The 22,473-nt window shown below is 39.3% G+C and overlaps 1 protein-coding gene and 1 non-coding gene across 6 annotated transcripts in view; one reads left to right on the plus strand and one right to left on the minus strand.

Annotated features, from left to right (window-relative positions):
- LOC124411792 (neuronal PAS domain-containing protein 1-like) overlaps positions 1-22,473 on the minus strand; it is a 139,421-nt gene that overhangs the window by 16,387 nt on the left and 100,561 nt on the right. For all 5 annotated transcript variants that reach the window (XM_046891225.1, XM_046891227.1, XM_046891228.1 and 2 more), the window contains 3 exons: positions 16,445-16,563; positions 10,784-10,873; positions 1,615-1,824 (listed from right to left, as the gene is read on the minus strand). In XM_046891225.1, the coding sequence (XP_046747181.1) occupies positions 1,615-1,824; positions 10,784-10,873; positions 16,445-16,563 (419 nt within the window). The remainder of the gene's footprint in view (positions 1-1,614; positions 1,825-10,783; positions 10,874-16,444; positions 16,564-22,473) is intronic.
- On the plus strand, positions 3,019-3,090 carry Trnam-cau. Its single transcript has one exon. It is a non-coding gene; the product is annotated as a tRNA-Met (tRNA).

Consider the following 22,473-nt stretch of genomic DNA (forward strand, 5'->3'; position numbering starts at 1 on the left):
TTCACTTTGCCTTCTCAGGCCTCAATGTATAACCTTAACCACCCTACTGTCAGTTGTCCCATCCTTCGCAGGTTTGACTTAGGTATAAGTTTCACTCGGCAATTTATATATCATACTTCTCTACGTCTATCTATAATTTTTTTGATATGATATCTATGCAGTCAACGAAAAGTTATTTCTCCCAAAAAGTACGTTGAATATTCTGTACTATTTCAAAACAACTATTCAGTATTATGGAGAAAAATTCATTTACAACTCTGTTTAAAATTTTCTCAATATACATACGTATATTCTAGGTATAAGGATTACATTATGGAAATGGAATTAAAAAGAACATTAAAGCATTAATATATTTCATAGCGTGAACGATTTTTGTTTTTCTTTCTTGTTTTACTTACAATCCATACAGTATTCTTAATATCTTAACAGGATCCTTTAATACCTTGAGCAAATTTTTGAATCAGGAATCTTAATTCCCTTAAAAAAAAAAATTTTCTTTCGCCCTTAAATCCATCAGGTAACTTCAATAATTCAAATTTCAATTAAATTAGATCGTTTAACATCCAATTGATATTTTCAGATCAGGCAATTTGAAAGAATAAACAATTACTGCCCTAGACGCAGTTTTTTTTTTATCTTTTTTACTTACATCAATATTTCATCAAATGTAAAAAATAGAAAATAAAAACAAAAAAATATGGACCGAAATTATTAGATGTGAATAAATCTAGCTATACGTAAAAAAAAATCTGGCGATTTTTTAAATTTTCTTCCTTATAATGTTTGTGTGATTAAAAATGTGAAATATATGTATTCGTCGAGATGGCAAGGCCGAGTTTGAGTTTTGAAATATCTCGTCTGCGGGGATGAGATTTTAACGGCTGAATCGTGCGGAAAGAAACTCGAGGCGTAGGGAAAAAGCAATTACTTTAACGGGTTTACGGGATGTGTACAGGAGGGTAGAAGACACACGGGACTCTCTTCTTTAATGACAGTGAAATTATTAATTACTGTTTTGTATACCGCCGGCACCTCTCAGAGACGAATGTACCGTAGAGAACTGACCGCGTTGCCGCGTACACGGTTCGATACTGGGTGTTTCGTTTTAATTTACAAAGTCAATCGCGGCTCGAGATGAGATATCGAAAAGTTAGGTAAATCATCGTAACGAAATATTAATCGGTGTATAATTAAAAGATTTAAATTCATCGTTATAACATCGTTCGGAGATAAATTTTTTTCCTTGGATTTCAATTTATCGATCGTCAGTTCAGAGTTGCTCGATTTTTGTTTGAGAAAATTTAGTTTCCCCTGTTTTGCCGTCAAAATTACGCTTAATTTTTACTTTTTTCTAGAAAAATTCGAATTGAATAGTTCATGTTTAGAAAAAACAGAAGGTGACATTGTTATCAGCTTTGTTACAGTTAAGTTTAAATCACTAGTGACAGTTGAAAAATTTATAAATCAGATACGATTCTTAGCATTGTTTTCTCGACTCTTAGAACAAATTTAGTTTCTTTCAAAAACAAAGGGAGACAGACGAAAACTCAATTCTGAAATGATAATCCCCAGGTTCCTAGGAATTTTTCAACATTGATGGAGGGGGACGCTCACCAGGAAGCCGGAAGTGTTGTCCAGGAGGCACCGGAAGCGGACGGTGAAGCTGCGCTCAAGGAGATGTCCGTGTTGAGGCGCCAGCGCATCGTTAAGCGGAAGACCAGCGCTTTCTGCGGGTAGGAAGGAGTTCCACATCAATTGTCTTTGGAGTTCCTCACGGTCCTCGCTGTGCACCAACTCGTACACGCTCTGGTGAACGATGTCGGACTGGAATTGAAGAAGAGAAGAAAATTCGTTGAGAAAACTGATAGTTATAGAAAAAACAAAAACACAAACAAAAGAAAAAACAGACAAACATCCGTTTTATTGCAGCCTTTGCACCCATATTTAGGGACTTTTTCGAAATTTTTCACTGACGAAAAAAAAGTGAATGAATGATTTCAGTTTTTTAACACGATTTGAAAGTGTGTCGGAATCACAATTGTCAAATCAATTTGACAAATGATCAAAAGCGTTTTAGAGCCAAGCTCGCTGAATTGGTTTCTTTTTTTTTTTTTTTGTTGCGACTGTTTTCAAACGTACCATACGACGTATGATATGTTATAACGTTTATACCATAGACATGGATTTTATGGGTAGCAAATATACTCTGTGTAATGTCATAACGTGAACACCATGAAATATATTTATCTGCTGAAATTATCTCGGTTTTTTGTCATTTCAGAAATTTTCTGCATTTTTCTGACCAAATAAAATAAATTGAAAAATGGTTTTTTTATTTTACTTTTCATTACCTTTGGTGGTACAAGAAAAGTATTGATTTTGGTTCAAATCAATTTTTCTAATTTCAACGAAGCTTTACGTTTTTAAACCTCTAGAATCTGAAACACTGGTTTTTCAAAAAATGTCGGTCCGTTTGACAAATTCCCGTAAAAAAATGTAAATTTTGCAGAATTTTACAACGATATGATGGGCACTAAAAATTGACATGTCCCGTTGGATTTAAACTTCCGGTTCTACTGGCAGTGAATCGATTTTTCGCCCGGCCGTTCTCGAGATTATCGCAGAAGTTTGTAGGACAGAACGACAAACTTTGCCCTTTTCACGGTAATGAAAAGTATCGCGAAAAACTGTTTTTCCGGCTTGTTCTTTTTTTTTTGTAGATTTGAAATTCATTTCCACACTTTTTCCAATCAAGCTAAAAACCTGAAATAATGTGTATGTGTTGGGCATTAACAACCACCCTAACGAAGCACAGTGAATTGAAATTGAAAAAAAAATTTGAAAATCAAAGGTAACCTTATATTTAAATCGAAATTGAAATATTTTCTTTATTCGTTGTTGTTTAAATATTTAGCGCTATCTGATGACGAGGGAATAATTTAATTTCTACACTGCAGGGAAAATGCTGTGCAAATTTTTGCGATTGTCAGTGAAGGTAAAAAATTGATATACATGAACAGCAGAGTGGCGCAGTGGAAGCGTGCTGGGCCCATAACCCAGAGGTCCGTGGATCGAAACCACGCTCTGCTATCAAGAATTTTTTTACTGCAGGTTAAGATCCCTTTTGGATAAAAAAAATTTTGTAATCAATTCGAGAAATGATTAGCTCGAGTTTTTGACGAAACAAAAAATCATTTCAATTCTAACTCGTGAACGTAATTTTTTATCGGAAGTAAGACTACCTAAAATATCTTTGTGTCGTTGAGAAAAATATCCGATCGTACGTAATAAAATTTTTTCAATAAATATTGAAAAGTACAAGTCAACTTTTTATCTCATCAATATTGTGTTTAATTAATTTATACGTTATTTATGAGAATGATCAATCTATACTCGCACCGAGAAATTAAAATCTCGTGTCCTTTATACATATTCTGAATGCAAAACTCATATTACAAGTTATGCGTATGCAGTGCTCGACGACAAAATTTATGTAATATATCTCATTAGCGATATTCTGTGACGTGTAGGCGTTGGTACGTGATTACCGAGCTATAACCAATTGAGCAGTTAAACACGCACTTATTACGCACCTTCAACGGCGTCGGGTAATATCTCTGTATCGGTTTTAACATGTTCAGCTACACGTAATATTATTATTTGTATATATATGTGCACACGCGTGTGCGTCGAGGCGTTCGAATTTTATTGGCCAACAGTTACTGCCTAATTGAGCAGCGGACGAAATATCAATCGCGACTGTCGAAAAATTCCCTAGGAGTCCGCCATTAGCTCTGGACTTCTAGGGACATTCTCTGAAAGTCGTTCATGTCGTTTCAATTTTATTGGTTGACAGTTACCGCCTGATTGAGCAGCTGACGAAATATCAATCGCGATTATCAGAAAATTCCCTAGGAATCCGCCATTAGGTGTGGGATCCTAGGGACATTTTCTGACAATCGTTCAAGTCGTTCGAATTTTATTGGCTCTGATTGAGCAGCCGACTCAATATCCCTAGGAGCTGACCGTTAGCTGTGGACTCCTAGGGACATTTTCTGACAGTCGCGATTGGTATTGTGTCGGCTGCTCAATCAGGCGGTAACTGTCGGCGAATAAAATTCGAACGACATGACGCAAGCGCATAAGGTGCGCACTTTCCCCATGGCCACACGGTGTTTGTATGTATGCAAACATAGAAGTCAATCGGGCCAATTAGCTGCGTAATCTGGACCGAGGAGGAGAGTGAGCGAGATGGTTGAACGGTGACTAATTAGAGCACGAATTAATAATGCAGGCGTTTAACCGCATATAATGTGTCGAGTGATTATTCAGAGTAATTTAATTAGTTGCCGCATATACGTGATATTATGTTCGTAAATTATTTGATTGTGTGTCAGTAACGGAATAAAAGTGTCATCGAGAAAAAAAAAATTAAAAAATAATCCAACACCGATATATTACATAGAGATTAATTTTTAACTCACTGGAAAATTCGAATTAATTTATAAAAATAATAGATTTTGTTGATCTCAGTACAAATTAACTTGCCTCAAGTAATCAAAATGATTTTCATTCAACTTGCAGTAACGGTTAAAGAAAAAAACGAAACTTCCTCAAATACAATAAAAATTTAGTCGTTGAATCGAATAAATTTCTTCTATTCCTTAAAATTTCACTCAAGAAATTGTAAATTTCAAACAAAACGAGATTCAATGTATAATTTATATCACTCCGTATGCATCAAATTAAATAATTATTTGATCTTCGGTGCGATTTGTCCCAATATATACCCGGGAGCGGATCAAACAAGGAAGATAAGCAACTGACCGATGACCGGTCGAATGTGTATATTATAATATAATAATAAGAAGGGTGGCGATCAGGGAGGCTCAGCGTCGCTTGTTATTGGCCGTATGAATGATAGCGTCCTTATAAATGCATAAAGGCCCCATAAAGCATCGGTCCAATGGCAGATCGGGAACGGGGCTGTATCTGGGAAAAAGCGGTGGACGAAACGGGGTGAGGAGGAGGGGGAGGGGGGAAGGGGCATTGAAAGGATGAAGAAGGGGGGAATCAGGCCCCCTCGTGGGAGCCCGGAGGGGCTGCACGTGATTCCATCCGGGCTTCTCTCGCCCCCCGCCGAGACTCGCGAGGATCCCCGGCGAGGTGGGTTTGTTTGTCTTGTTTTAATTATACCCGATGCCAGACGTTTCAAACAGCGCCGCGAGTCAGCTTGCAACCCCTCCTATCGTTGAACCACCCCGTTCGTTATATTACCTCGTATCCGTGAAACCTACGAGACGGTTATTTGTCGAAAAACGCGTCCCACGGTTTCATAACCTCTCTTTCTATCATCCTGTCTTCGTGACTTTCTATCTCTGTGAATCGTCAGGACGTCTTAAGGGACATAGAAGGGGCACTGGCACCCTTTCAGGCAATACCGATATACCTTAGCATCGCTTTATAACCGCATTCGGGAACGACCCTACATCGTCACTGTAATTATACAACGTCGCCCATCAAAGTCATTTATTTTTCAAGAGACTCGAGATATGCGCCAAGATGTACTTTCGTTTAACATTTGTCATTACACTCGTGAATGAGTTTGCTCATTTGTTTTGTTTATACAAGCGATTGGCGTAATTTCTTGGCCAAACCTAACTTAACCTAACCTATGTTTACTATTTTTTATTTATTTAAACTAAATTCATCAAAGGCCAAGCCTGATCTAACCTAGCCTAGGTTTACTATTTTTTATTTTTTGAAACTAAATTCATTCTGAAATAATTTATTCATCAGAATTTAGATACCATCAATAAAGATAGCGTTTTTTTTTGTCATACGGATTTATTCACTTATTCAAAGATATATCCGCTGAGGATTCCATTTGATCATTAATCCATTCCTTTCTCACGTTATCCATTTATCGATTCATCAATACAATATACTGGACATAATTAACGTATTAATTCACTCAATAATTATTTAATCGTTTCTTTGATACTGGATGATTGTGAATCAATAATTTATGTATGATTCGTTAATGTACACTCAGCTTCACGGTATCTGTTGCCTCGAAAGAGGCAACCTAAACGACACGTTCAATGTTTAGGTTAGCGCTAATTACGTGCTTACGTAGTGTAGAGATCCGCCAACTCGAGTGTGCGCAAAATGCGAGGCTAGCGAACGGGTGAAGCTCGTAGTTTACAGATCCCTACATTACCCAGCTACCGCCAACCTAAATCGAGCTTGTCACTCGGGTTGCCTATTCCGGGGGTGACAGATACCGTGACGGTGGGTGTACTACGAGCAGATTTGTTTACAAAACGCTCTCAACTCATTACAATTTATTAATTAATTTCTCGATATATAATAAATTGATTAATTGATATACATTCATTGGTTCATTCATTCGACTGAGTGCTTATTTGGTCTCACTTCGGTGTAAGGTATTTTGTGGCTGACGGGGTTTTTGATATGAGGCGTAATTACACAGAGAGGTTTAGATTCCTGAAAGACACCCCGTATACAGGTATGTGTATACCTATATGGTTGTAAATCCCGACAGCACTATTCACGGATGGTTTTAAATATTGTCGGTGGAACGGTATATCAAACGACCCTAACGAATAGGTTATTTGTTATTCGAACGTAGTATATGAATAACTCGTCAATAATTCATCGACCCGTTCCTGTGTATACATATACACGCATGTATACTGCACCATATACGGTATACGTCTAGTGCCTGGCGCACGACCAAACTCATCGTCTTTATGAATATATTCGTGTATTGAATACGATGTAGCGGTGTTAATGACGGTGAAGCGAAAAGAAGATGAAAAAAAAAAGAAACCAGCCAATCGTGTTCCGTGGGTGTGAAAAACATTATTAAATACATTGCTTATTTGTTGTAAAAAAAAAAATTCCTAATCAATGAAAAATGGTTAATGACGACGAAATATTGATTTAGAAATGATACTGGTTAATAATTTGTGTACAAAATATGTCCTGATCGATAATAATTGGCAAGGACTTCGGAGTTCATCGTTAAAACACACGGAGAAGAAATTGCTGGATCGTTTGAATACGGCTATGTACCTAATACATTATGAAATGTCGAAGGTGCCTTGAAGAATGGCGGAGGCGAGCCGCGGATGGGTTTACGATCATCTCGCGTCGTTAATTAAGAGGTTGTAATTATTTAGGTGATACGCTTGCGCACCCCCGTCGGCACGGCGCTCTATCTCTCGATCCTGTTAACTCTTCTTCCTCTTATTATATTTATCTGCTCCTTCTGCTTATTCTTCTCCTCTTTTTTCTCGCATATATTATATTATTAACTAGCAGCCCGTTGCGACTCTGACCGCGAATATTTTCCAATACTTCTTGTGGCAAAATTGCGTTTTTGTAGAGCTCCTCGAGAATTTGAAAACTTTTCACCATAACTTTCTTTTGTTTGTAAGATTTTAGACAGCGTTTGCATGAGTGCCTTCCAATAATCGTTATATCACCGGAACTATTGATCTAGTTGTAACCAAGTATAGCTCGACACATGGCCAAACGTCTTAGCTATCCACAAAAAATCAAATCTTCAAAATCGGTTCAGTAGTTTTCCAGTTATAAGCTAATTAATTAATACGGTACGTACAGAGACGACAAGAATTCGTCTTGGTCTTTACGCTAGAATTTAGTACCGGGATTTCCATCGACGACATATTACAATTATACATTGCAATCCCGTGAAACGAAAGAATTTGGCTAATTTTTACGGAAAGGTATGTTTGTTCTTTTTATTTCTGTTTTCAAATAAATTCGGTTTTAAATTCTGCAACTAGGCGAAGCGAGAAAAGTGGATAAAATTTCTTGTATATATTATTATATGCAGGCGGAGAAGAGTAATATTCGTTTCACTAACAATTGAATTTTTTCAAGCTATCACCTGAGTTTCTGAACGATTTTTATTTGTTTTTTGGTCCATTATTTCAATAATACAATGACTATTACATTCGTTTCCAGTCTTACTATATTTGAATAGTAGAATTTGTTATAAAAAAATTTACTCCAGATAACAAACAAAATACGTAGTTTGAACTCCATTTCATGATTTTTTTTTTCTCCTTCCTTTTCACTGACATTGTTGTTGTTGTTGTTGTTGCTGTCGTTGTCGTTGTCTTTGTCGTTGTAATTGATATCATAATAATAATAATTGATAATAATAGTAACTGCATGCACATGGTAGGGATTATAGGTGTCTGACGACACACACGCGAGTGCAGAGAGCGGATTAAATGCCCTGAAGCGATGGCGAACAAGTTCGTTCGGCGTGATCAAAGTGAGATCACAAATTGAAACAAATCAGGCCTGTAATAATAATGAATTCGTACGGCGCATTAATAACTCGTGGCTCGCCCGACGTCGCGCCTTTCTCGATATTTTACTTAGGTAAATACATAAAAATATTTATATATATATGTGCATATGTATTATATATGTATCGACACACCCGGTAGGCATATTTACACATGTACACTTATGGTCATACCTACGTGTAACGCGTGTATTACATCTTTGATATACACTCGGATTATATATGCGTGCATCTAACTCACGTCGTTTGTCTACTTGGTGTTCTATTAAAAAACTGTATCAATTCGGTGACGGAAGGTTGATTTTTGTAAGAATTATGAAAATTCTTAAAGTACCGGACGTAAAATATTCAAATTTTTTACGACGTGTAACAAAAATTCCTGATAATTTAGGCAATTTTGTTTTCATTAATCTTATATTCAGAAGTTTCTCAATATATGGAAATTTTTCAGGCTTTCAATGATAAATTACCGGTCTTTGATCGATTAATCTTCATTAACACGTTGCAGTATATTTATAAATACAAAAAAAAAAAAAAAATTCATCAATTCGAAACTGCAAGCTCTATAAATTCTAATCCTTGTCAGATTGATTTTTTCTTTAATTTCCGTGCTTTTGTATAAATTTTTGAAATCATCATCTCAACACTGTCTAAACTTTGCCATCATATTTAACCCGGTCATCGTTTTTGAACGGAGATGACGATATCAATTTTTCTTTTCTATAGTTTGTGACTTAAAATCGGGATCACTATCTTTCGTACACCTGGTATAGACAATATAAAATACAAAACACGAGCATGAACTGTAAGGCTATGCATATATAGGCATGCAGGAAGGTGTATATTGTTGTATTTACATTTATTTACATTTATTTATACACGTTATGCGGTGATCGAGTTCCCCCCGTTATTCCACTCCTTTTCTTGTACCCATATTCCCCCTCCCCCTACATCCTTCTCTCTCTCGTTATCTTTCTCTCAGTCTCTCGAAGCTTGCTTTGAGCTCTCAATTACTGCGAAGAATTATGAAGCCGAGATGCCCGGAGCGTAAGAAAAGGGTCTTCGGTATGTTACATGTGCATGTACCTTGGAGTGTTATACTATACATAGACATATTATTTATATGTGTAACTACGTGTTATTTAAAGGTGTGTAGCTGTGTCCATAAGCCTATACATATAATACACACCACTCGATTCCACTCGCGTCTTTATTAGCCTCTTTCCTCTCACCCTCGTTCCCTTACTTTTCCCCATTTATTAATAGTTCAACCGATACGATCATTAGTCAATGGGGCACCATTAATTCTCAATCCGCGTCGTTCACCCTTACCCTTATACCATTCATCTAGTTAATTTCTATTTCTTTGCAAACCTCAAGTGTCCCCGAGGTGTTTAGTGTTAGGCATAATAAGTTATAGACACATATGCGCGAATTATTATCAGACTTTTGTCTTAAATCATGACCCGATAGGTCAGATTTGACCGGATATTAATTATTCCGGTTTTAAGGACAACGCAAACTGGGCCATTATTTTATTTAATAATTTCGAGTCTGGCTTCTTGCAGAAATTTGAGTTTAATGTCTTTTCGTGATGCTGAAATCTGGTAGCCGTCTTGCTTGATCCCAGGATGCTTCGACAGCATCAGTTAGGATCCACCGAATTATTGTAGACGAGTAAAAAGGTTGAAAATCAAAAAACAAATATCGGAAAATCTTGGATAATACGTTTTATTCCTGACCCAAGGTAGTCGAGGCGGTGTTATAGTTCATTACCATGTATGGCTGCGTGTTCTCGCCTTCCGGAAGCTGTGTAGTGGTGCATCGTGTGCAGTGCGTAGGTACATTGACGTCACGGATACGTGCGTGTGTGGGTAACATATCAGAACGTGAAAGTCAGTCATTTGGATACACGTTTGTACACAACCTGCCAACGGGCGGGTCTGTAAACACGAATGTATTAAGGAGAGAGAGAGAGAGAGTGAGGGAGTAGCGTGACTCGGGCTCTTCGGTACGGCTGCAGGGATTTGCGTTTCTACTATGTAAACTTTGCTAAACGCGACCAACGAGCCGCCCTACAACCTGTGCACCGGTTTCCGTCAGGATTTTACACAATGCGCGTGTTTGATGAGTAGGAACTAGTTCTGATATGTTTATCTCTGAACGAGCCGCGCTGATTGGATTGGCTATTGTAATCCGATGATCGAGGATCGATTAATTGATCTCTCGGAGTTGTCGATAAAGAAAAAACTCGATTGGTAACCTGTCGGTAAATAGAACGCTCGATCGGTAACCTGTCGGTAAACAGAAACCTATATCGGTAACCAATTGATCCCCTACCTTTCATTCGACAGTCCGATTATCAGACGCAGATCATGCAAACGACTGATCGTCGACTCCTTTCAAACTCACCTGATGGAAGCCCAGGTAACTCTCGATACTGTGAGTTGCGAAGAAGACTTCACCGTCGCACGTGAGGATCAGCAGGAATCCGTTCAACGCCTGAAAGAGAGATCGATTAGTGAACGAGTGATCAGTGGTGACCCTGAAAGGTGTACCTACAACATATTTTGCATGGTCGAGATTATGAGCGGAGCAAATGGCACTCATTCGAGCCAAAAGTTTTCGCAACAATTTTTCTGTCATACCAACCAAGCGGGTTTTTATCGTTCATCTTTCATTTACAAAACGACACCGAATGCTCAACGGCTGGGAATATCTGCGTCCCAGTTTACGACCCAGGTTCGACTGTTATATCGACTCAAGGGGTGGTGCAAGCGGAGGGAAGAAGTTGGCGCTGAGGCTCCCGAGGGTTGTGTAGCTCCGTTTAAGGCCAAATATATTATTTTGTTTTATTTCGGCGCAGTTCCGTGCCAGGCACAGCCACCCCGGCGAACCACCGCCGAGGGTATAAGAGGTTAGGTAGATATCCACAAACGCCCAACCCACCCAAATACGACGGGGAACCTCGGCCGATACAGAGTTTGTTGTAAAAAAGTTTGATAACTTTTTACCTCATTGTCAGTGTGATATCGACGTAGAGTTTCTACGGAGGTTAGGTTGGCTTTACTTCCTAACGGAAATTGATATCGAATGACTGGAAAATTTGTTTAACATCTAATTCGGGATCTTTGGCTTATTACTACTGTAATCAATAGAAATAGGTAATCTGAAGTCGATTCTTCGTCGAGTCACTGCTAATGTTCCCGTTTGATTTGCTTTAAGGGTGGATGAGGAATCGATGAAATTGATCTTGATTAGGGTACAGCTGAAACAGTTTACGTAGCTTCTGCGATTACCTCGGGTATCTAACCAATTGAAACTAGGAAAAGGGCTGCAAGTATGGTTCTCTGTGGCTGTTCGAAAGATCCTTCTTTCTTTGCTAAATTCACTGATTTCGGTTTTTTATGTTTGGAAAATAATGGGATTGTTGTTCGCTCGGATCGAGGGTCGTAAATCCGGGTTTACGTAGAAGCTGGCATGTAGGGCACCGTATCGTACAAGGGGATGTTTGCCAGTGGTATTGTTTTATAACTTGACTGGGAGGGCCATTTGTCTTTACTGCGCGTCGCCGGTGGCTGACGGTGTCCGTCACTTTTCTTGAAAAATGTTATCCCTGCTGGGCTGTATGCGTGTGTTTAGGGGCTGGATGAAAAGGATATAAGTTACCCGTTTGTTTTACCGTTTCACCTGCGACTCGAGTGCCATGGCACTGCCGCCAATACGTGTTGTTTATACAGGCACACGAGGCAGACATACCTGTATTAGCATAAATCACGTATTCAGGGAATTTTAACGAGTTCCAGGTGGTATTAAAATAATAACAAAATAAGACGCCCGCGCCCTCGCCACGCAGTCGCTATATAATATAGCTACACTCTGTCGAGGAGAGCACTTTTCACGGTAATGACCCGGCCTTTTTTACGCCCTTGCTTCAACCTGCACACAGCCGAGTGCCACGGTGAAATATCCGAGTAATTACACCACGCGGTGACTATTTTATCAAGATTCAAATGATCTACGGTACGGACGACTAGGTGCTACAGTAGCTGTTGAGTACGTAGGTGTAGGTATGGTTAAACTTGCTTGTCCTATTGTGTTGGTACATCGTAGACTAAACTGCAGTCTAGGTATAATATAAACGTTATTATAACCGGCTTACGATTTGGTAATCTAATAAAATTATATCTTCAGATTCTACAGTTAATTAGTTGGTCCTGACGGTAAGAAAATACTGGAGTTTTCGTTCGGCTGAGAGATTGGGGCCTCTTTGAAGGCGCATCGCGTATTCTGGATCACTCTTCGTGCATCTTTGAACTAGCCTTGAAGTGTTTGACTTTCGACACGGGGAAGATCATGTCCAGTCTCAAAGTCGACCAGCACTCTGTAGTTAAGATAATTCGAAGCGGATTTCCCACCCACCTGGTTTATCCAATGACCGGAACATCCACATCAACACGGGGTTGACACAAAATGGAATCCCGGGGATAGTGAGATCCGCATGCGCGGATGCTGCTCTCCCTTCATTGGTTATAACGCCTTGGGAGCGAGGGGGATGAGGAAGGAGGAGAGAATCAGGGGCGAGCTGAGGGAGTATAGTCAGCCATGGGTCGAGGCAGGGAAAGCGGGGAGAAGATATAGGTTTCGTCGATAGAGATCTGCGCGTAGGACGCGGACGGGGTGCACACACCCCTAAGCCGGGCTTGCTCCCCAACCTGAGCCGCTCACGACCCAATCCAAGAACCCGATTCCCCCGGGATACGACGTAATAGGATTTCACCTCGATATCTGATGCAGCTCAGAGCCGTGAATCCAACCCTCTGAATGTACCGGCCGTGTATAGGTGTATATATGTACGTAGAGGGTGAAGCAGAAATGGCAACTTCCTTTCGCCATCGCCCTAGCTGTTTTCAACTCCAGAATACTTTCTCATTTGTACAAAATTTTTTGTCTTTACTAATACTGTACCTACAGCAGAATTTGAAAGTTTTTTTGTTCATTTTTTTTTTGATAGCCAGATACATACAAATCACCATAAAACAATTAACAAATCATACATTACGAAATACTTGTAACGTGCAAATGTAATTGTTGATGAACATCTGTTGTATATTGCTTACAAACATGTCAGTCGGATCAAAGTCGTCAGAGTTTAAGTATTTTCAGCGTTCTAATTACGAAATCCTTAAATTCTATCATTCAAATTTGATTATAACGATTCCGATTACGTAGTACAGAGGTGTTGTTTCATTCGTGTTCAGCAACATTGACACAAATGACATTGGTGGATATTTTTTAAACGGTATTTTTTCTTTGTTTCCTAAATTTTCATTCAGACGTTACGGTCGACTCATCCTTAAGATGAGTCGTGATTTTACTTCCACCTCGTGTCATGCGTGTTTCTGCAACAAAGTTGTAGGGGCAGGCCTAGGCGTAGCTGGTGGTCAGCGTTGGGTCTAGGTAAAGTGGGTCTCGCGTGCAGAACAGTCAAGTTTGTTTTCGCGTGTCTCAACAAAGCGCGAACTCTTGACGGACTTCAACACCCCGCATTTGCACCGTCAGATCATATAACCGTGGTTGCAACCCTCCTAGTATCCCATTCCGAAATATGAATTTTGAATTTTTGTCACCACCTGCATGTCCCAATGTGCAAAATGCCGCGATTTTTCAGACGACACGAAATACCCGGTATTCTTCCATTTGCAGCAGGTTTTTGTTCTGTTTATTTATTTATTTTTTTTTTTTTCTTGTTTTCATACGGTAATTTCACGGCTCTGTAAATCGTTCCCGGAACAAGTCTCTGCTGCGATGCTTTTGTGAATAACTGTCGCAGAATGTATTCTTGGGATTGGTACCTTTCTACCCTACGCGAAGGTGAACCGCAAAGTAACTTGCTGCCTGCAAATATACTTATAGCTTACACATGTCATTCTCTATTGAAGAAAATAGCCACGTTTGTTCTATGTGTACGCTGTACGCGTGCAATTTTCGCAGGTGTAATATGCCCATACAAACCGCTCGTTCTATTCTGAGAACACGAAAGTATTTTTATCTAAGATTTTACCTATTTCACCACTCAAATAACTCGGGTCACTTATAGAAGGGTTGAAAGTTTTTGTTAATTTTTTTTCATCATTCTTATCCTTTACTTCCGGTAGGTCATTTCCTTCCCTTCTATCCTGAATAAATCTTGATCGACGTTGCTAATGATCTTCGTTTTAAAAATTCTCCGATAATGGAGCTTCTCGTTTCATTTTCCCTCTGATTTTATTACAAGAAGAGGTAAAAACACCCGCAAGCTTGTTTTCTGCAAGAAGACACAGGAGGCGGAAACGGGAGGGTCGGTGGGCTCAAGGAGTCGCCGATCAATACGGCAAGGACTAGCCGTGCCAGACGAAGGCGCGCGAACCTCGCCAGCTTGCCTAACCTGAGCTGACTCGGGTCGACCCAATCCAATCCCATCCACCTTCTTCCCTCCTTCAGTTTCTATTGCAGGGCTGCACTTCGCGGCTCCCTTGCTCTGGCCGAAGGGCTGTGGATGACTTTTAATGAAATGAATTTTGCGAGTGTCTGCAACGAGCCATTCGCCATGACTGAAAATTTAACCTAAAATTCAATCCAGCTGATTCATACGTTTATTCTGTTCTTGCGATCGAAAGGAGAATGGAAGAGGAGGACGCTGTGCATAATCAAAATCGAACTTTGAATTCAAGTTCGAATTAACTGTCGCACGCGACCTTCGCACGAGGTCTTACTTGTTGCTGACGAGCCTCGCATGTCTTTGGACTCTCTAGGCTAGCGACTGAACGTAAATATGGCGGACACGCGTCAGCTGATCCATCGAGAGTCGCGGCTGCGGCACGCTAACGATAAATTATCGCGTCAAGTTGTATAATTGCAATTTTCAACGTGCATGATGTGAATAACATGACTGATAACGGACCGTGAAAAACGTTTTTGAAAAGTCAACGCCGTCGATGTATCAGACAAAAGAGAATCAATTTTCGCCTTCTTTTTTTTTACACATACGAAAGACAAATTCTTTCGAGTATGTATAATTCATAGAATAGACGCTGGAGCAAATGGCACCAAGGTAATGCCTTCTAGCGTGGAAACCGAACCTTATACTGGTTACGCAATAATCTTTCTCTCTGCCGGCATTAATAACAATGAAAACCTTTACGACGCGGCCTTTGGAAGGGGGAAGAGGAGGAGGATGGGTGGATGCTTGGCTCTTACCTTCAGGACTCCGCGAGCTAATGGCTAAGGAACTCGGTAAAAAAGAAGCGTCAAAAAAATAAGTAAATAGATGAGCTTATTATAAAATCATTAGGGTCAGCCAAGCCCTTAAGGACGATCCACCAACGGCGTCAGACTTCAGGGATTTGAATCTATGAATTTTATTCATACCAGTGTAAATAATACAGTGTACGATACACCATGGACGTATTCTACGTTCATCGTTATTGATGAAAATATTAAAAGTGGATTCTCGTTATGAAAAAAAAACTATCCCTTCGAAATACAAATACGAAACCGATCATTCAGGGTAAAATTCTTCTTTCGATCGGTATATTTCATTCTTAACAAAAGATAAATTGAATTATACATCGCGGTTCGATTGAAGGTGTAATACCTTCGAGTAAATATGCTTGTATCGACAATTTGGGAAACACCTGAGGTGAATTTGTTTCACGCCTGTCGGCCAATGGGATCATCGACACGAAATATACGGGTGAGGGTCGATGATTGGCGATCGTTAGTATCGCATTGACAGCTCGCGGGGGACTCATTGACTTCAGAGCCATACACGAGTGAAATATAAGCTTGTGCTACTAGACACAATTCATCAAATTTATTCGCCGGTTACACGACGCATGGTCTGACCGTCCATTACTTTTTCTTCTTCTACCTTCGCTCGTGTTGCCTCCTTATTTTCGTGCACCAATCGCATCTCGCTGACCTGTGTTTTATACACCGAGTTGCACATGCACTTGTGCAGCGGTGTAAGTACTATGAGCGATTGGAGATAAGGGGTCGAGGACGAATGACACCAAGTCGTGACTTACTCACCTGTAGGAACATTTCCCCGTCTAGGTGATGGTGGTCGTATGCCGCGAGCGCGGCAAGCTCGCGTGCTCGGTAATGCGAGTCGTGGTGAGCACTCTCGTCCTTGTCCTTGTGCATCACAACTGTAACAGAGATTCGAATTAATAGATTCACCCCATCCTCTACATCTCAACACTCATTTGTATCAATCATTTCATTTTTCCCGTCTAGTTATCTTACAAGAGAAAAGAACTTGGACCACTGATCACGGTAAACACATTCCGATTCTTTTCCTTTTTCCAATTCCTCTTTCTCTTTCTCTGAGTAAATAATTCCACTTCAATATACAGGATGTTTCCGAGTAAACACCGTGGTATGTTGGGTTGCCTACCACCGAGGGGCACAAATATCGATAATACAGATCTTCCGAGTTATCGGTAGTTACCGCATTACCTACCGATAATTCGGGAAATCTGTGTTAACGATATTTGTACTCCTTAGTGGTACGCAACCAAACATACTGTAACGTTTACTCGGCAACACCCTGTATATATCTTACATCTACTGTTCTTTTCACTGTATCGTTTGGACGAGTATAGAGGTAGTTGGGCACTAGGCACCGTGTGAAACGAAGCGTACAGGTTAAACGAGACCGCAGGCGATCACCGGGATACGACAAGGTCGACTAACGGCGCCTAGCGTGTCACAGGACAATGCTGTACGATTTCGAACGTATCCTGAACACATCCTGAACACGCTTGCCACTCCCTATTTGTGTTTCTTTCTCACCTTCGTCGCACCTCTTCCTTCTCTCTCTATCGCTTTTAACTATCCTCACTGGACGATTCGATGTTTCGAATCCCGTTTCTGCAACTTTTTATTTTAGAATTTTTCTCAATTTTGATCTGAACCTTCTGTGCAATTATCACACCCCGGTGATATTTTGAACGATAGAAAGTCGAAGAGAAGATTCTTGAGGAATGGAGGATTTAGAGAATTTAGAGGTTATTTGAGTTCTGTGACTTTTTTGAATTTCGGTTCCCGACAAAACTTCAAAGAAAAAAGAACAACGCTCACGATAAGTATGAAAGGAAACGCTCGAATTACGCGGAGAAATTTCAGTACAGACATTGTTTCACAGTTTTTGTTTGAGATGAGTCGAGGCTATCGCTCTACGATGCAGGATGCAGGATATGAATTATTTGTCGATTAAATTAGTAACGCGTGCGTTAACGACAGGCAAATTGTGCACACAGTTTATGGAGTCGTCAAAGTTGAGGGCAAACAATGACCGACACATTTATTCCTGTTATACGCTGCAGTTACATCAACGCGGTTGGTTGTGTAGCTATAAGCGCAAGGATGACTTGCAGGAAGAAACGAAGAAGGATGAATGGCCCTAAGTGAACGCTTAACAAAATTATTATCCAAGGGTTACACAATCGATCGGTGATTAATGACCCGTCACTCGGACGTCAAATTAACCGGGGATCCGCATCGTACGTCATACTATAAATACTCAACAAATCTTCCAGCCCCGTAACTCTCTTCCCCTGCACTCGATTCCTCAAACTGATCTCTCTGACGATTGTAGCCATTTTCAACCCCCCGCTGCCCCATGTAAGAACACATAAGATTTCTTGGACTCCCCCTCCCACTTCTTACGTAAGATTTCACCTATAGTTTTCATTTATAAGCTTGAAAGTGTGTAAATATGAACATATTGACGATTTTAAAAACTTATTATGAAATAAAAATTTTTACAATAACAATTTATAAATGAAATTGTATATTAAAAATGAAAAAATAGATCTCATAGTTTGTGGAACATGAAAATGGAAATTTCTTGTTGTTTTTCAACTGCCCTTCAATTTTCTGTGCGATTTTTGTTTCCTTAGACATTGCTGTACAGACATTTTGTCTCAAATGAAAATCTCTAGTATGCACATTCCGATTTGTAAAATATAACGTACGAATGATTTTTACCTCCCCCCCTGCCCCCACCCCTTCCCCTGTGATAAGGTCATGTATAGGTTTTTTTAGATTATCGTTAGCTTTACTGATAATTTTCTTTTGTCCGTCTTTCTCTTTTTTTATACTCCATCCATTTGATTGTACTTGTTTCGAACAGTTTTGGTTATATGCTGATATTTGGATCAAGTTAACCTCAAATGTTTTACATCATGCACAGCTTTATAGCTCGCAAAGTGCTCAACATCACGTCGTGAGTAGGTACCTACTTACCTTTGTTACAAGGTATAGAGTCTGATATTACAAGGGTCGAAAGTACTTATATCCTTTGTATTACTGCACAGACGCATTTGTGCAAATTACGTGAAATTATAGTGGCGGTGAGGTTAGACGGCAGAATTGTGATGCTCGAATACTGAACGCGGTGTAAGATTCTTTGATTTTTTCCTTCCGTACACAATTGTTTCTGCTTTTGATGTAATAATTCCGTCCACATTCTGCACCCTCGCCGATAGTCGGAGGGAGTGAAAAATATACCCGTTCGGTGTGAAATATATTACCCGACGAGAAAATGGGCGAGGAATACAGACACGGGGTGAAAGGGAAAAAAGAACACAAGGGGAGAAGGGGGAGGCACGCCCTATTGCTGTAACTCAGTGATAAGATCTCACCCTGCTGCTAACTCGACTGAGGACCCCCCCTTGCCTTCCGTATTAACCCTGCAAGAGGCTCTTTGGGTCACTTTCGGGTCGCCGGGGCGGGTTTTCACTTTCAATGATAGATTTTAGACTCTAGCATGGCGGACGAGTTGTCGATAGATCGACGCAACGCGAGCTCTTTTCTACCCTCAAAGTGTCGCCATTTTTTATTCCGCGTCTCTTCGAAAACGACTTTAGATTCTTATTTTTTATTCTGAATTTTTTTTTACTCTCAGATGAATGTAAGTTGTTACAGTAATATGACGTGTTGCATTTGTTTTTTGTTTCTGGCGTGGTTTGATTCTGGCAATGTTTCGATTTTGTGACTGACCGCTGTGGAGACCGGAAGTGACTCCGTCTGACTCAGTAACATCAGATAAAATTTTCTCTCTCTCTCTCTCTCTCTTTCCCTTTCTATCTGCAACGTTTCTGGCAGCTGACGCTTATTGCTCGAGTCCCTCCGTGGCGTTCTAGGCATAAATATATAGGTATATATAACTATATCTAGCTTATGTATAATATCGTGCATACCTGGTACATAGCTCGACGAAATATTCGCGAATTACATTAACTGCAGCTTGTATAATATTATTATACGATCCACGAGGCATAATGATCAATGCAATTTGCTTGTTTACCGCAACGGAATTGGATTGCAATCCTCCCCTTTTTAAAAAGTTATACACATATACCACAATCGTATAACTTAATGGGTTTATAACCCGAAATTGGTCCTTCTTTAGTACAGCGTGCAGGTTTCGCCATAGTTTAGACGTAAACTCGCCGCGCTGCATTGATTTGATGAGCTTATTATAATCCTCCGGCAGCAGTTCGTCGAAGCTGTCTTTTAAGATCCTCCAATTATGAAATCGAGACTTGTAAAAATGGTACGAAACTGCTGGAACTAGAGGTTTATTAAGGTTCTTCGGACAGAGCCCGTAAGTCATAATAAAACCTCGACTTTTTTTTACTGAATTAAAAAAAAAAATGTGAACTTGTGTATTAATAACTTAAATTTAGATGTTTCCTGAAATCGCACTTCTAATCGGATTAATTTAATTATTTATTTACTAACAATAACAAGTATATGTCTTTTGACTAAAGTATTTTTTTGGCATAAAATAGATCTGGCAACAGCGTATCTAACAGCTGTATGTTGCTGTTGCTAGTGTTTAGTTGAATTTCTTTCTAAATTTACAAAATGAGCGATGAAACGACTCGATTTTGATACCACAGACGATTTGAAAGAAAGAAAATTATAAAATGGAGAAAACACGTGATCGAATAATTGAATTTAAATATTGGTGCGGTTTTTTTAATCCAACGTTGCCACACTTTCACGAGTCGTTCGTGAATTTTAGATTATTCGAATTAAAATATTCGCAAAACTAGACGTTGGAAGTTTTTTTTTTTAATAATTTTTGCATAATCTACTAAAATTGATTAATATAAATAAGAGTTTTTAGTAAAATTGTATAAAAAAATGTGCGTCTTACACAAGATCTCCTATAACAGACTACATGTTAAATATCCAATTTTTAATAATCAATTACACAAAAACTACACGTCAGATCTTTCTCAAAAAATTATCCTACGGTAATTATTTGCTATTATCAAGATATAAAAAATTCAGCTTCTTATCTTTTTGGTTTTCGACTGTAGCAATAATCTTAATGCCTAAAATTTTGAATCGTGGAATTCGGTTTTTCAATTCGTTCTTATTTTTCCACATCCCTGTCCAGTCTTCTTTCTATCCTGCGTAGTCGACTCACCCCGCGGTGTTTCCGGTCCTACGCACCCTCGGGGTGGGAATGGAGGAGCAGAAAGCACCGAAAACCACGGACTATACCTTGGCGCATGAGCCAAACTGCTCTTTGTCACGATACAATGCCGCGGCTTGAGAGCTTTGTCTGTCCCTGATGCCTAATGAACTTCATAACTAAATTACATTTTTAAACAACCTTACGGAGGCTCCACTCCCTCTGCATCAACCCCTCGTGCCGCGTTTTTGCACTTCTCTATTTCGCCTTGATAGGCAAGAAACTTTGCGATCGATAGTTTTGGCCAATTTTTCATAAATCTACAAAAGCAATTGGATCCATAGTCGTCGGATTTTGAACTAAACAATTTTCCATGGTGGCCACTACGGACAGTCAAAAAAATTCCCAAGTTTTCACTTTTTCCTGACCAAATGCAGATTTTTTCCGCGACTCAAATGCCATTATAGTACCAATGAGAGTAACTAATCAATAAAACTATGAATTGATTGGTTTTCAAAAATATGGTCACAATTTGTTTAATGGTGACGGAAAGTAATTTATACGCATCTGAGTTAAGTGCTTATTGCACAGAAATATATTTCCTCAATTATTTTGTTAGATAAACGTTTACAGCGAATATTTTTCAACTTATTTCTTCTTGACCAATTCAAGAATTCTTTAACTCTTCCCTGATTTCGACTTTTGTTGAAGGATTAGTTAGAGGCTCATTTAAAACTTGTTACGCAAATTCTCCCAACAGTTTCTGTGAAGATTTTCTGAGCGATCGACTTGAACAATTTTTTCCGATACACAATTTTACAATTGAATTTATTGATATTTCGATTTTGGAATCTCGTATTTAGCTTATAGTTTTAGTCAAATCAAAATAAAAAATTTTAAGGTGCCCACTTTTCCCCACCCTTCCCTACATATTACTGTAGCTTATAAAATTTTACCGATCAGAATAAAAAATTCTTTCCTGTACTTTTATCATTTTTAGGTTTGAATTGGAGTTCACAAAAATTCGAGGTAAATTAGTAATGAAACAGAAAAACAAAAAAACCCAAAAAATATGGAGGACACTGTTAATTCTTGGCGCGATCAGCGGCTGCACGTCGCCAGTCTCAGCTTTGATTTCTGCCTTCATCGGATTGGATACTTCTACTGCGTGCCTCGTAAATTGTAATTACGCCCCCGATTGTAGATTGTGATAACCGACCAACCAACCGACCGACCGACCGCGTTGGTAGATTTGTCGAGTACCCACAGCCAGGAATTCCATTGATTTTTATTTTGCCTTCAGCTTTTACCGGCTTACATGTATGAAGGTCGAGGAAATGTTTTTGAAAAAATTTGTTTGATTTGATAAAACAAGAAGCCACGGTTACACACATTAACAATTCCGTAATCTTCACAGTAACTAAGTAATCGAGCAACAATAGAATTTTGAAAAATTATTTGACGCTCATCGATTATTGGCACTATAAACACTTGTCGTAATAAATCGACGAGGAAATTTTTCGGCCAATAGTCGAGTGGAAAACGATCTTCTAGCTTCTTCGAATTTTTTGGAAAATCTGTTGGGGTGGGTGGTGCAAAGTGGGCACCTTAAGAAAATAATGCC

The sequence above is a fragment of the Diprion similis genome, chromosome 10, assembly GCF_021155765.1.
Source record: "Diprion similis isolate iyDipSimi1 chromosome 10, iyDipSimi1.1, whole genome shotgun sequence".
In the NCBI taxonomy this organism is placed as follows: Eukaryota; Metazoa; Arthropoda; class Insecta; order Hymenoptera; family Diprionidae; genus Diprion; species Diprion similis.